The sequence below is a fragment of the Penicillium angulare genome (assembly GCF_028827245.1).
Source record: "Penicillium angulare strain IBT 27051 chromosome Unknown utg000001l_segment0_segment0, whole genome shotgun sequence".
Taxonomy (NCBI): Eukaryota; Fungi; Ascomycota; class Eurotiomycetes; order Eurotiales; family Aspergillaceae; genus Penicillium; species Penicillium angulare.
The window spans coordinates 478,885-493,918 of record NW_026623160.1 but is presented as its reverse complement, the minus strand read 5'-3'; the positions used below and the strand labels follow the sequence as shown (position 1 = coordinate 493,918).

At 48.2% G+C, this 15,034-nt stretch overlaps 5 protein-coding genes across 5 annotated transcripts; 4 read left to right on the top strand and 1 right to left on the bottom strand.

Moving 5' to 3' along the window:
- Positions 1 to 360: 360 nt before the first annotated feature.
- On the top strand, positions 361 to 1,834 carry N7478_000179 (DUF2855 family protein; the record flags this gene model as incomplete). The annotated part of the gene is made up of 3 exons (XM_056916395.1): positions 361 to 533; positions 589 to 1,453; positions 1,517 to 1,834. The coding sequence occupies 3 exons, from the start codon at positions 361 to 363 to the stop codon at positions 1,832 to 1,834; spliced, it is 1,356 nt and encodes a 451-aa protein (XP_056784275.1).
- A 234-nt stretch (positions 1,835 to 2,068) lies between these two features.
- Positions 2,069 to 5,516, bottom strand: N7478_000178 (PLK family serine/threonine-protein kinase; the record flags this gene model as incomplete). Its single annotated transcript, XM_056916394.1, has 2 exons — positions 2,069 to 5,149; positions 5,211 to 5,516. 2 exons carry the CDS (start codon positions 5,514 to 5,516, stop codon positions 2,069 to 2,071), a joined length of 3,387 nt encoding a protein of 1,128 aa, XP_056784274.1.
- A 1,251-nt stretch (positions 5,517 to 6,767) lies between these two features.
- On the top strand, positions 6,768 to 7,677 carry N7478_000177 (OPA3 family protein; the record flags this gene model as incomplete). Its single annotated transcript, XM_056916393.1, has 2 exons — positions 6,768 to 6,827; positions 6,895 to 7,677. 2 exons carry the CDS (start codon positions 6,768 to 6,770, stop codon positions 7,675 to 7,677), a joined length of 843 nt encoding a protein of 280 aa, XP_056784273.1.
- Positions 7,678 to 8,704: 1,027 nt separating this feature from the next.
- On the top strand, positions 8,705 to 12,793 carry N7478_000176 (class I myosin myoA; the record flags this gene model as incomplete). The annotated part of the gene is made up of 5 exons (XM_056916392.1): positions 8,705 to 8,707; positions 8,815 to 9,048; positions 9,124 to 9,169; positions 9,245 to 12,313; positions 12,372 to 12,793. 5 exons carry the CDS (start codon positions 8,705 to 8,707, stop codon positions 12,791 to 12,793), a joined length of 3,774 nt encoding a protein of 1,257 aa, XP_056784272.1.
- An 860-nt stretch (positions 12,794 to 13,653) lies between these two features.
- N7478_000175 (NAD(P)-dependent alcohol dehydrogenase) lies at positions 13,654 to 14,989 on the top strand (the record flags this gene model as incomplete). The annotated part of the gene is made up of 2 exons (XM_056916391.1): positions 13,654 to 13,782; positions 13,946 to 14,989. 2 exons carry the CDS (start codon positions 13,654 to 13,656, stop codon positions 14,987 to 14,989), a joined length of 1,173 nt encoding a protein of 390 aa, XP_056784271.1.
- Positions 14,990 to 15,034: the final 45 nt, after the last annotated feature.

Below are 15,034 nucleotides of genomic sequence, written 5' to 3'. Positions count from 1 at the left end.
AAGCTTTACTAGTATTTACTCATCGCCCGCTCGCCTGGCCCATAATAACGTGAGGGAGGCTTTTAGTACCCCTTCGTACCCGTGAACATAGCAATTGATATAACTTCGACTAGCACTATTTTCAAGGCGTAAGGCTAGCATATGGCAGCCCGCACTACCTAACGAATTCAACGATCTTGAAATATAACGTACGAGGCTTGCCCCCAGAGCTGAACGGTTGATCCGGATGTGGGGTTATCTAGCGGCCGTACGGTGGAAGCTATAAAAGCACCCCACCTTGCTTCATAAGTTCAAGTTGTCCACTCAGTCCATTAAATTCAGAACAGACTACAATACCTCCTCTTCAATACATACTTCACAATGGAAGTTCACGTTGTCTCTAAGCAGGACATCAGTCAGCATGCTAGTTTCTCTCTCCCCGCCAGTGCAACGCTAGGAGAACTAGGTCCCTCCTCTGTCCGCATTCGACCTCAGATTGTTAGTTTGGGGGCAAACAATCTATCTTATGCCATGCTAGGGACTGCATTAAAGTGGTAAGGTTCTTCTTATTCGAGCTAAAATTCACAGAATCTGACTTGAATGTGTTAGGTGGGACTTGTACCCCGTACAAGAGAACTATCCAGCACCATACAACGATAATTCCAAGTGGGGAATCGCCCCAGCTTGGGGTTTCTCAACTGTTGTAGAGAGCACAATTCCAGAAATTGCACCAGAAACTCTTCTGTACGGAATTTGGCCGACCACCGCAGTCCTCACGGACATGCAGCTCGAGAAGACCACGCCACAGGGACACTGGATTGAAACCAGTCCACATCGCCAAACGCTCATGAGCCTTTATAACCATTATGTAGAGTCTCCACGGTCTAACCCCGTTTGCTCTTTGAGCAGTCTGAGCAATTATCCATCTGCTGTATCGCCAGAAGAAGCACTGAGCCAATTAGCGTGGTCGTCAGTGTTCCGCACGTTATGGACATGCGGATATTATCTAAGTGAACATGTTTTCCAAGTTCACCCAGACATAAAAACACCCGTTCATCCTCTTGGAAATCAATTCCAACTCCCTTGGTCCGAGTCCGATGCTGACTTGTCTTCTGCTGTTGTCGTCAGCCTCGGTGGATCCACTAAGACCGCTCGTACCTTTGCTTACTTCCTTGAGCGGAAGGAGAAGACAGTGGCACCTCTCGGGTTTTTACAAGTGACTTCTGCATCTGTAGCTCTTTCGGAGGCTACTAAGGCGGCTAATCCCTCTTTTCCTTCGAAGGCGATTGAGTACGCAGATATTGAGTCGGACGAAACTGTCGAATGGCTCAGACAGCTCAATCCTTCTAAGATCATCGTCCTCGAAATTGGCGTCCGCGGAGATGGCCTCGATAGATTGCTCGACTCGATTAAACAGAATACGGCACTGCAGTTCGCGAATGTTGTCATCATAAAGATTGGTAGCCCAACGAAGGTAATAAATGATCCCTATTATTCTTGAGCAACTGAGGATGTTTTCATAATGATAATTTTATAGGCATTGTCTGCGGAAGAACTCATTGCTGCCGGTCAAGAGATTGAACAGCTCGGAAAAGTCCGATGTAATACCTCTGGTATGCAAGATACGGCCATTGAAGCCATGGGTGCTGAGACTTTCTTCAACTCCATGGATGTGAAATGGGAAAAGCTGTATCATGATCGTAAGCTGTGGGCTCCTGATCTTAAAATTCGATGGAGTCATGGAATCTCTGGCAGCGATGGGATTGAGTCTGGTTGGACTAAAATCTGTCACGGTGAAGTCCTTGCTAATGAGGCTTCGGTATACCAGCTGCAGGAGACACCTCCATACGCATGATTCACATAGTTTGCTTATGTGATAGGGTTCAGGATAGAACGCCGAGTTCAAACAAGTTATTCAATCAGAAAAAGAGTGTCATTTAGAATGTAGCGGAGCCATTACTGTGAAGCGGCTCAGAGTATCAACCATCAAACTCCTTCGTAACTAGAAACCAGTACACCAAATCAAAACAATTGACAAGAATAAATCATCACATCGTGAAATAAATAGTAGAGCGAAAGAAAAGATTCCTCATTGCCTCCCCATTGCTCGTAGTCGTTCCTGTATCATTTCCATCTCCTTATCAACATCCATACCGGCGACAGACTTCTGCTTGTCGCTATCCTTGAGCACCACTGAGCAATACTCCCCATCGCCATCAGGCGCTCCAACGGTGACCCAAACAAATTTAGTTCCTTGGCTTGTTGTTGGAGACCGCTCCTGGGTACCCTGCCAGAACATCTCCGGGGGAACAGAGTTGTCACCAACAGTACGCTTTGCGGTTGAACGACCACCAAGACGCCCATGTTTGATCCAGACTTTGAGAACATCTGCTATGAAGCTGATTTTCTGCAAGAAAGAGTTTGCGTCCAAGATCTCCCGAAGACGAGCTTCAGCAGAGTTAACAGATTCCCCATAGACAATGCTCAAGAAAGTCGTTGCTTCATCTGACGCAACGGCACGAGTGTCGAAGCCGGACGGGTGCATTCTCCCTTTAGCGGAAAAATAGCGGGCAGCAGAAGGGGAGAGGTGGTAGAAGTCTATCCACGGGGAAGAGCTTCGAGTGCGCCCGGGCGCGATGACAAGTTTAGTGTGATCAGGGAAGTTAAACTGAAAAGCTCCATCGCCAAATCCCCAAATTCCGACATTGCCTAGACGTTGGTAGAATTTGATAAACTGGCCACTGCTACGACTAGACACCTCGTCTGTCATTCCCTCGTCACCATGGCGACCCAATGATCCGATCATATACTTTCCGAACTGATCAACCAGCTTGACTCGCTTAACCTTCTCCATGTCTGCTTTTTCAGGCTCCGATTGGGCATTCAGACGCAATCTCATCACCTTCGATGTCTGAGGATCGAACAAAGATGGAGATACGAATCCGCGTCGAATACCACGGCAGCCCAACAGATCATCATCGCGGTTCTCGTAGAATTCAACGGCGCTGCCATTGCGAGGAATCAGACAGTCGGCTTCAGGATATGGAATGCCCTTCTCTTGGCCATTATCAAGACTACGGGCTTTTCGACGAATGTGTCTTTCACCATCTCGCACGATTACACTGGAGGCCGGCTGACCATTCTCACCCTTGAAGACACACCCCACGCTTCCATCGTCCAAAACGTAACCAATACCGTAGCGGTTGGTGTAGTCAACCCATTTTATAACATAAGCATGTGGTTGTCTGCGAGGACCACTCCGACGACGGGCAGGAGCATGGTTTAGAAGATTCGATAGCATGAGGCGCAGGTCATTGTTGACTTCACTTAGAGAAGTGCCCGGTAACAGTTCACAGAGATCCTCCTGGTGGAAAAGAGGACTCAATCCAAGACTTGAGCGAGCCCTGCCTGAGGAAGTTTCCTTACTGTTGGATCGACTGATTCCTTGAGAAGCTGTCAAGGGTTTTGGCTGCATGCGATGGGCAAATCCTTCTTCTGTGGGGCTGATGATCTTCGGTCGCTCTACTCTGTTGGGTGCAGTTTTGAGATCAGGTCGAGATACTGATCGCAAAGACGCCTGCCGACTAGCTGCGCGGCGATCATCTGGCCTCGGCGCCAGTTTCGGCTCAAGAGGGACGATTGATGGTCCTTGATTGGCTGCCTCAAGTCTACGAGACTGAGATCGAGTCTTTCCGATCGTGAGCCCGGATGGCATACTAGTCGACTTGGCTAGTTGGGGTCTCTCTACTTCACGCAGAGTCGGAGCCTGGGAAGCAGATGCAAGTCGTCGAGTTCTTATGGGGCGTTCTGCGAGCCCACCTGGAGCGGGAGCATCGTTGACTGGGAGGAGTACGGGCTCGGGGATTTTGGCATCTCGATGTGGCCGGGGAGGCTCTTGAGGCTCACTCATGGGCGGTAATTTACGTGCAGGGCTAGGGGGTGGTCTAGCCTGCTGTCGAAGTGTCGCCGCGTGGCTTTGAGGCTCGATTCGACGTTGATGAGCTGCTGCCAAGGCCGCGTTTGTTCTGGAGGAAGCCACCGTGTTGGGACGAATAGAGAGATTGCGTCGGGACATGGTACTGCTGTCGAGCGCAGAATCATCGGTCCGGGGCGCTTTTCGCGCCGCTTCCATAAGGCACCAGTCACCTTCAATATCATGAGGCCACTGATACAAAAAGTCTGTTGGTAAAGGGACTAGTGGACGAAGGCCCCTAGCATCCTCGGCCTCACACTCAGAGTAGGCAGATTTGGAGCAGTTTCGCCCGACGGACTTGCGAGCAGTTCCATCCGGTTTTCTACCAACGCCACATAGTGAAAAGAATGCGGCTTTGCAAGAATGGTAGCGTTGGCTAGGGTCATCTACCTGATAAACATATGCACGCAACTTCTCGTCCGAATCTAAACTATATCCGCCAACAACAACATCGCCACGTGGTGCTTGTTCTTTCAGCCAAAGAGGCTTATTGAAGCGACAGGCGGGATCCAGTTGGCGAGGAATGCAACCATCATACATGTTGAAAAATGGGTGCTCCACAATATCATCGGGATCCGGACGTTCTTCATCGACAAGATTTAAACATGCGCTGACCAGGTCTTTGGCCTCTTCGGGAATATGATTGTTGTTCTCAGAGTCCTTGGGCCATACGTAATGTAAGTTCCGCACTTTTTTGTAAATTTCTTCCTGTGTTTTTGACTGAAATGGAGGGTAACCAGTCAACATGGCAAAGCAAATAACACCAAGCGACCATATATCGACCTTCTGTGTATGGCCACCCTTGCTCTTATCCAAAACCTCAGGCGCAATGTAGTTTGGCGTTCCGCAAAGTGTGTTTCGCCTTTTCGCATCCTTGTCCGATAAAATCATGGCAGCCAGGCCAAAATCTCCAACTTTGATGTTCATGTTGTGGTCGAGAAACAAGTTACCCATTTTCAAATCGCGATGGGCCACAAATCGCTTGTGTAGATACTTTACTGCAGCGCAAAGTTGAATCATAAATCGTCTAACCTCCGGCAATGAGAGATACCGTCTCTTTCGAACCATGTCCATTACCGATCCGTTCGGGCATAACTCCAGCACCACGTAGGTGCTTTGTTCGAATGCAAAAGCGCGGTAAAATTGAACGATATAAGGATGGCGCATCTTCGAATGAATTTGTAACTCTGTTCGGAACTGTCACATATACGTTAACGGAAACCATTCCCCGCCGGCCACATTAGAAGGTTATCTCTACCTTTTCTTCCATTTTCTTTTGAGGCATCTGAGACTTCACGACTTTCATGGCATACACGCGACCATTGCGGGCGAGCGTTCCTTCGTAGCAGACTGCGAATCCTCCTTTTCCCAGAAACTGGCCTATTGAATATCTCTCCCCGCCCTCTTCTGGCTCCGGAACTAAGGGTGGTGGTGGGTCTGCATGGTTTTTAGAGGAGGAAGCCTTCTGACCAGCAGCGGCAGCATTCTTATCGGCGATTTTTCGATCCATTATAGGCTTGGGCTTGATCATCTGGTTTGTCGATCGTGGCGAGAGAGCCTCCATTGCGAATATGTATGGGTACGGTGTTCTTCAGTCGATTGCGCCGCAGGTGTCAATATTATGATTGTTAGTCGCAATGACTTTTGGACTGCAAGAGAATACTTCTGAAACAAAAAGCATGCGTAAAGGTCATCAGAATATCGAATATTAGAATTTATGGCGAACGAGGGTATCAGGTTGTAGCAAGATTGGTATCCCTGCAGCAATCCGAAGGTCAGCATCGAGAGTGTTTAATTAGCTCCACCCGGTCGGCAAACCGAGTGAATTGGGGGAACCGGGGGAACCGGGGGGAGAGTAAGTGGTTGAGGGATCATACCAGAATTCAAAGCGCTAAAGAAGAAAAAACTGTACAAAGCTTCCACAAAACAGCAGAGCAGAACCCAACCGCGCGTTTGAAGGAAAAAGCTTGAAGCCAAAGTGAAGAAGTTGGGCCATAATAGTTTTCCCGATTAGGAAACCGATAAACAGTACGGTTGATGAGGTAATCGTCACGTGTCACCATCTCAACAGAGCCATCCCCGCTGGTTGTCAGGGCTCTTCAGATAGATTATGTGGATGGTAGTAACATACTTTTGGTCATATTTGTGATTGTTTTAGTATTTACATTTATTAAAGTTTGAAGACCACTTTCCATCCCATTTAATGGACTGCATTTTCATCAATGGCCAGGTGTTGAGTTCATATTTTCTTCCTGGCTGGCAGCCTGAGACCGTTACTAGTATATATCAGTTCCCGCAGTGGGTCTGTGAACCATTTCAAACCATGACTCGTAATTGCTACAAATTAAAAATGTTGGGTTATGGAGATATCTACACTATTGAGAACTTGAAATCCATGCTCAGGCCCCTGCGTAAACAGATTGTTTGAGGGCCCATAGGTACCTATTAGCTGCACGCATTCTGTTCTTGGATGCGCTTAAAGTATGTACATACTCCAAAATCAGTACTGGAGACACGCATGGGCACATCAATCTCTTTTTGACATTACTTTACACTTAAAAATAGGAGTTCCCTTCTTAATTTCCTGTTGCTAATTTCTGCTTTCCTACATCCTGATCTATATATATATATCCACAAAATGCCTTGTCCCGAGTTATCATTGGCCTTCAATGAAATGTTGGTGCCACATGTGACTAATCATACACTAACCCGTTTAAGCCACACCAGGGCAGTGGGGCTAAGTACCTGAACATCGTCACGCCGTGAGTCAAGCTGTCGAAGCCAGGCAGCTTCATCTTAATCATACTTGTACAATATGTCGCTCACCCTCAAACTATCCTCCTTGGCAATACGAACGCTATCCAAACCCATCGCCGTATGTTCCCTCTGAATGACCCAAAAAAACCCGAATTGGTGTCTACAACAGGCTGACATCTGCCCAGAATCAAATCAAAGCACAAGCTCGCGAACATGATCGCTTCCGCCACGTTTGCGTATCAATGGCACAGGCTCTCCATCGATTCGATATGCGCCTGCGATTAGGCTCTATCCGCGACAATACCGCCTCCCAACGTCAGGCCGCCGCTGAAGCTGAAGCAAAAAAGCACATCCCCTCATCCCCGACAGCCAAGACCGAGACCGAGTCAAAAGCAGAAGAACATGCACAGGCCAAAGCCAAAGAGGCGGCGGAAGAAGCTGCCAAACCCCATAAATACCGAATTCGTCCGTTGACCGAGTCTAAGGCTATTGAATCCGGCGCAAATTTCATTAGTGAGACCTTTCTTTTCATGGTCGCTGGTGGCTTGATTGTGTTTGAGTCCTGGCGATCACGTCGGAAGGAGAGCACTCGTCGGGAAGGTGTTGAGGATCGCTTGATTGAGTTGGAGCAATCAGAGAAGACGGTGCGGGAGGCCTTGGTTGCCTTAGAGAAGGAACTGCTGGCTCTCCAAGCTAAGAATGGAGAAAAGCCTAAAGCGACGCATCGGATTCTTCCGAAGGCTGTGTGGGGAGAGGAGTCGGAGGTGAAGGAACCAGAGGCTCCGGAGACTTGGTGGTCGACGGTCACATCGTACTTCTCCCTTAGCCAGGGGACACCCAAGACCTCTGAATCGACTGCTCAGCCGACATCCACATCGCAAGAGCCCAGGCCTGCCTCCATTCCAGCTACCGAGCAGCCCGCTGCAACTGGGCAAAAGCAGATGCCTGAGTCCAAGGCTTCGCCATAGATCTATGCTTTTACACCTCCTTTGCATATAGAACGTTTGACATTGTTGTTTCAGCCTGGATACCTGTCGATATGACCTTTGAATCATTTGTTGTCGGAGTGCGGCTTGAGATTTCGCTGTGTTGGATTCATATACCCTCCTCTCTTTCTACCTCTACTCATTTTTATAGAACTGTATACATATATTATTCCAATCATCACCTTGCTGATAGACATTAAATGATGGCTATACCCTGCGTGTAAGTGAGATATCATGACTTTATTCTGTCAAGAATCATTTCTAGGTTACATGAAGTACACACAGAATGCCTATCATGAAAATAAGATTTATTAAGTCGATGAAGATAGAGTCTTAGCTTTTCCATTTGAAACCCCTCTATGGCTTCTAAGACATAGTGCGAGTCCGTTATCGGACCAAACCGAAGACGATCTAGCAGCAAGCCAGGCGCCAACTATGATGAAGGAGGCGGGTTGAGAGGCAAGAGAAAACTCTGCTACCTTGCATAAGAGCAAGCAAATCTTGAGCCTTGACAAGCCTTGGGCGCTTACGAACCCGAACGGGCGCATTGGGTATGCCTAATGACGTCGGTGCTTCTATTTATGACCCGCACGAGCCACACCAGTTGACCTCATGGGGAAGGCCCATCTGTATACAAAGTGTACACATGGAAGATGTATCCATAGAAGTGTATTCCGCGTACTTGAAAAGAAAATAAAAAAGAATATGCATAACCAATCACACAATACTAAAATGACTATAAAATTAATCATCACTCATTAACCAATAAAAATTCTCCACTGTAAATATTTGGCCCCCTGAGGCAGCAGTTGAACCAGACCCTTTTAATCATGTGTGGCGCAGCTTGTTTGATTGGGTTTGTCTGTTGTACGTAAGTCCGCCCTTCTCCCTTGAGGTCCATGAGAACACTCAACGGTTTTCCTTGTGAAGCATACTTTCGTTTTTGCTCTTTTTCTTTCCTGACTCTCCAATTGTCACCTGGGCGCAACATTTCCCAGCTTGACAAATTATGGTAAGCTCAATTCGAGAGGCACCTTTCCCCCCTCTCTCCCAACTCCCCTCCCGGTTGACACACCGCAGTCGGTCCCCGGTACTGACCCCGCGGTTGCGCTTTCTTAGGGTCACTCACGACGCCCACAAGGCGGCGAAAAGAAGAGTCGCTTCGGTCGCAATAAAGGAGCGGCTGACATCGGCGACGGTCGTTCCTCTGGAAAGCCGCAAGTTAAGAAGGCCACCTTTGAGCCCACCAAGAAGAAGGAGATCGGCGTGTCAGACTTGACACTTCTCAGTAAGATCTCCAACGAGGCGATCAACGATAACTTGAAACTACGATTCGAACATGGCGAAATTTATGTAAGAGAATTGCGATCATAGGTGGCAACTGCTTGCCGCGCGCAGAGCACGAGGCTAATAGCTGTTGTTGAACAGACGTACATCGGCCATGTGTTGGTCTCAGTCAATCCGTTCCAAGATCGTAAGTGATTGATTGAGACGATTCGATCAAGCAAACTCGAGAAAACAGCATACTGACAACCCCGACCCCTTCCAGTGGGTATTTACACCGACAACGTACTCGATTCATACCGCGGCAAGAACCGTCTCGAAGTCCCCCCTCACGTCTTCGGAGTCGCGGAATCCGCATATTACAACATGAAATCTTATAAAGACAACCAGTGTGTTATTATTTCAGGAGAGTCTGGCGCCGGAAAGACCGAAGCCGCCAAGCGGATCATGCAGTATATTGCTAGTGTGTCTGGAGGGAGTAATTCATCGATTCAGCAGACCAAGGACATGGTGTTAGCTACCAACCCTCTGCTGGAGTCGTTTGGTAATGCGAAAACATTGCGCAACAACAACTCGTCTCGATTCGGTAAATACCTCGAACTCGAGTTTAACGTGAACGGCGAACCGGTCGGAGCCAACATTACAAACTACCTGCTGGAGAAAACACGAGTCGTCGGCCAGATTGCCAACGAGCGAAATTTCCATATATTCTATCAGTTCACCAAGGGCGCACCACAAAAGTACCGAGACAACTTCGGTGTGCAGCAGCCGCAGTCTTACCTCTACACGAGCCGATCGAAATGTTTCGATGTCCCGGGAATCGACGACGTGGCTGAATTCAAGGATACATTGGACGCGATGCAGAGAATTGGTATGAGTGAGGCAGAGCAGGACAATGTTTTCCGCATGTTGGCTGCTATTCTCTGGATTGGTAATGTTCAATTCGTTGAGGATGACTCTGGGAATGCATCTATTTCAGATCAATCAGTGGTAGACTTTGTTGCGTATCTGATGGAAGTTGATGGGGCGCAAGTCAACAAGGCTTTGACAATTCGCCTGATGGAGACCGCCCGTGGAGGCCGTAGAGGCTCCGTCTATGAAGTTCCGCTGAATACTACACAGGCGGTGGCTGTTCGGGACGCATTGGCTAAGGCGATTTACTTCAACCTTTTTGATTGGATTGTGGAACGTGTAAACCAATCCTTGACTGCTCGCGAGGCTATCTCTAACTCCATTGGTATTCTGGATATTTATGGATTTGAAATTTTCGAGAAGAATTCTTTCGAGCAGCTCTGCATTAACTACGTGAACGAAAAGCTGCAGCAGATCTTCATTCAGCTGACCTTGAAGGCCGAGCAGGATGAGTATGCCCGCGAGCAGATCCAGTGGACCCCCATCAAGTACTTTGACAACAAGGTGGTGTGCTCATTGATTGAGGATAAGCGTCCTCCTGGTGTTTTTGCTGCCTTGAACGATGCCTGTGCCACAGCGCACGCCGATTCTGGAGCGGCCGACAACACATTTGTTGGTCGTCTCAACTTCCTCGCTCAGAACCCCAACTTCGAAGGACGCCAAGGCCAGTTCATAATTAAGCACTACGCTGGTGATGTGAGCTACGCCATCGAGGGTATGACCGATAAGAACAAGGATCAGTTGCTGAAGGACCTCCTGAATCTGGCTGGATCCAGTAGCAATCAGTTTGTCCACACTATTTTCCCCAACCAGGTGAACCAGGATGATAAGCGTCGCCCACCCACCGCAGGCGACAAGATCAAGGCATCTGCCAATGACCTAGTTGCCACATTGATGAAGGCACAGCCCTCCTATATTCGAACCATTAAGCCTAACGACAACAAGGCTCCTAAGGAATACAACGTTGGAAATGTGTTGCACCAGATTAAATACCTTGGTCTGCAAGAGAACGTGCGTATTCGCCGCGCTGGTTTTGCTTACCGTCAAACTTTTGACAAGTTTGTTGAGCGGTTCTACCTCCTGTCTCCCAAAACCTCGTATGCTGGCGATTACACATGGACGGGGGATGCGGAATCAGGTGCCAAGCAAATCTTGAGGGATACCAGTATCCCCGCAGAGGAATATCAAATGGGTATTTCTAAGGTTTTTGTTAAGACTCCCGAGACCCTTTTCGCTCTAGAGGCCATGCGCGACCGCTACTGGCACAACATGGCTATCCGTATCCAACGCGCTTGGAGGAACTATCTTCGTTATCGTATTGAGTGTGCTATTCGCATTCAACGATTCTGGCGTCGCATGACAGGAGGCTTGGAGTTCATCAAGGTGCGTGACCAGGGACATCAGATCCTTCAAGGCCGCAAAGAGCGCCGAAGAATGAGTCTTTTAGGTTCACGTCGCTTCCTTGGTGACTACCTCGGGGTGGGCAATAATGGTGGTCCAGGCGAGATGATCCGCAATGGTGCCAACATCAACAGCTCCGAAGAGGTTCTGTTCTCCTGCCGTGGCGAGGTCCTTATATCCAAGTTCGGTCGATCAAGCAAGCCGACACCTCGGATCCTCGTGTTATCCAACCGTCATGTGTATATTGTCGCCCAAGGTATTGTGAACAACCAACTCGTTATTTCCTCCGAGCGCACCGTTCCAATTGGGGCTATCAAAGCTGTTAGCACTTCCAACCTGAAGGACGACTGGTTTTCCTTGGTGATCGGAGCTCAAGAACCAGACCCATTGTTGAACTGCGTTTTCAAGACCGAATTCTTTACTCACCTGCGTACCGCTTTGCGTGGGTCATTGAACCTCAAGGTTGGAGAGAGCATTGAGTACAACAAGAAACCCGGAAAATTGGCTTTTGTTAAGACCGTTAAGGATCCCGGCTCTAGCAATGTTGACAGCTACAAGAGTAGTACCATTCACACCACTGGGGGTGAACCTGCCTCTTCCGTCTCAAAGCCAACTCCTCGACCAAAACAAATTGCTGCTAGACCAGTAACCAAGGGCAAGCTATTGCGCCCGGGTGGCCCAGGTGGTGGCCCATCGAAGCTTTCCTCAGCTGCTCGCAGCCGACCTACACCTGCTGCACAGCCCCTACCTCAAGCGATACCTAAGCCCGCTCCAGTCCCTCAGCCGGCTGTGCAGTCACGGATTGTTCCTCAGCCTGTTGCTGCTACCCAAGTTTCACACTCACACACTTCTTCTACGAGCTCTGTAAGAGCTCCGCCTCCACCTCCACCACCTGGACCCCCGGCCGCGAAGAAGTCTACACCTACCGCCAAGGTCTTATACGACTTCAACAGTGACCGGGCAAATGAGCTGTCTATCAAGACTGGCGAGATCGTGCAGATTGTGTCGAAGGAAGGCAATGGTATGTATTTGAAACTTGTTCTTCTTTTCTTGAGTTACAGAAACTGACAATTCTATAGGATGGTGGCTGTGTATGAACACCACTACCTCTTCCCAGGGCTGGACCCCCGAAGCTTACCTTGAGGAGCAAGTGGCTGCAACTCCTAAACCTGCACCTCCTCCACCTCCCCCTGCCGCACGAGCAACTCCTAGCCCTATCCCCAACGGAGGTGGCGCAGCCGCCGTCGCAGCCGCGAAGACAAAGCCTGCTCCACCGGCACCCCCAGCCAAGCGACCTAACATGGCTGGTCGGAAACCCGCTCCCCCACCAGCCCCTCGTGACAGCACCGCAAGCATGGCTTCCGGCGATTCATCTGGGGCCAGCGGTCGCGGTACACCGAACAGCACATCCAATGCTAGCTTGGCGGGCGGCCTGGCAGAGGCTCTGCGTGCTCGCCAAAGTGCTATGCAGGGGAAGCACGATGATGATGACGACTGGTAGATCTTTTGAAGCAACATTAGTCTAATCGGGTCGCACTGTCCCTTTTTATTGCGCTTAGCGTTGGGATCCCCCCTTTTGTTTTTATTATCTTCTGTCCGATTGATTACATTTTTTCCTCCTCTTGTTGAAAAGAACCCGTCGCATATGCATTCATTCAGGTTTCGGTATGATGGACAGGTCATTCTACTGTGTGTTGAGCATGGGTTGGCGGGGTTTATCTTTTCTTTGTCTATTTTCTTCTCTATCCTTGTTATCCTTGTTCTGACCATTCCTCAAACTATGGTTATCTGGTAGTCCCCAATGTAGAAAGTTTTGAAGTTCAATACATACCATACAGTCCATGCAAGATTATCCAATCAAATTCTATTTTAAAAGTCAAGTTTTTGAACATATGCACTCAATGAGATTACAACCACTCGCAAGCCTGAGGCTAATCAGTTAGCCACTTGCGAGCGACCAATGCAAGTAACCCTTATTAATTAAAATTAATTTACAAAAAAACTTAATTTTAAATGTGAAGAAAAGAACACGCAAACATGCATCTCTATTTGTTTGATATAATCGACCAAACCCCACTACAGACCGGGGGGTAGTATGTAATACTTCTCCACCTCCCCGACATCAACCCATGCAGCCCCTCGGATTTCTGTCCTCCGACCTACATCTCTTAATTCTGCAGAACCGGGGAGAAAATGCTTATTTGACGGTTAATGCTGCACTTTATTTTAATTATATCACATGTCCTATTTTCTCCGATCATATGATTTCCTCTGATCAGCCTTCAATCCCCCGTGGATGATCTGACTATAAAAGCATCCGCCTCAACGACATACCATTATAACACTCTCAATTCTTGCAAGATGCAAAATCTATCATGCCTGCTATATGGCCCCGAGGACGCTCGCTTCGAAGATTGTCCACTCCCTATTATCGAAGACCCTAAGGATGTGATAGTCCGTATCGCGTACGTGGGTGTCAGTGAAAGCGACGTAAGTACGCCCCACCTGTCATCTGTCATCCCAACATTGATCTCATGCACGACATATCCCCTCTCCCAAGACCCCAAGATTTCAAAAAAAGCAAAATAAAGCGCCAAAAAAGATGACGATATAAAATTATTGTCGAAAAAGAACTAGCTAAATTATTTTCTAGCTTCATTTCTGGCTATATGGTGGTGTCAAAAAGTTCGTTTCAGAAGAATACCCACTAGTAATGGGCCATGAAGCCTCTGGCATTGTTCATGCTGTTGGACCAGGCGTATTAAACCTCCAACCAGGAGATCCGGTTGCTATCGAACCAGGCGTCCCATGTCGACTATGCAGCAGATGCAAATCTGGAAAATACAATCTCTGTCCCGATATGCAATTCGCAGCTTCACCACCCTTCCACGGGACTTTAACAAAATACTTCAAAATACCCGCAGACAACTGTTATAAGATCCCGAATAGCGTTTCTGAATCCTTCGGTCTCGCCGAAGCAGCTCTAATCGAGCCTTTAGCTGTTGCTATTCATTCTATTCGCCAGGTAGGCGTTCAGCCCGGCGATAAGGTTGTTGTTTTCGGTGCTGGAACGGTTGGATTACTTTCTGCTGCTGTTGCGAGGGAATTTGGCGCTTCGACTATCATATCTGTTGATGTTAGTCGGGAGAATTTGGATTATGCAAATTCGTATATTCCGAACGGGAGATTGTCGTTTACGCCGGCTATTCTGAATCATACGCTTTCGTCTGAAGAGAATGCGATGTGCTTGCGTGGGAAGCATCGTAGTTCGCAATTCCAAGTTACTGAGTCTGATGTACCGGGGTTTGATGTTGCGGTTGAGACTACGGGGGCGGAGTCTTGTATTCAGATGGCTATTCATGCGCTTAGGGTTGGGGGGTCTTTTGTGCAGACTGGGCTTGGGCAGAGGGATGTGAATTTTCCGATTTCTACTGTTGTAGAGAATGAGATTAATGTTAGGGGTTGTTTTAGGTATGGGGCGGGGGATTTCAAGATGGCGCTTGAGTTGGCTTTTACGGGGAAGATTGAGTTAAAGCCGCTTATTACTCAGGTCTTTGAATTTGAGGATGCTGTTGAGGCGTGGGAGAATATGAGAATGGGGAATGGAATTAAGACGTTGATTCGTGGTGTTGGATATACGGATGTTTCTGAGTCGGAGAGGAGCGGAGAGTCTAGATATGGACCAGAGTGTCTTTGAGTGGAGTAAGATTTTTCTTCCGTTCAAATTAGGTATTAAATGTTA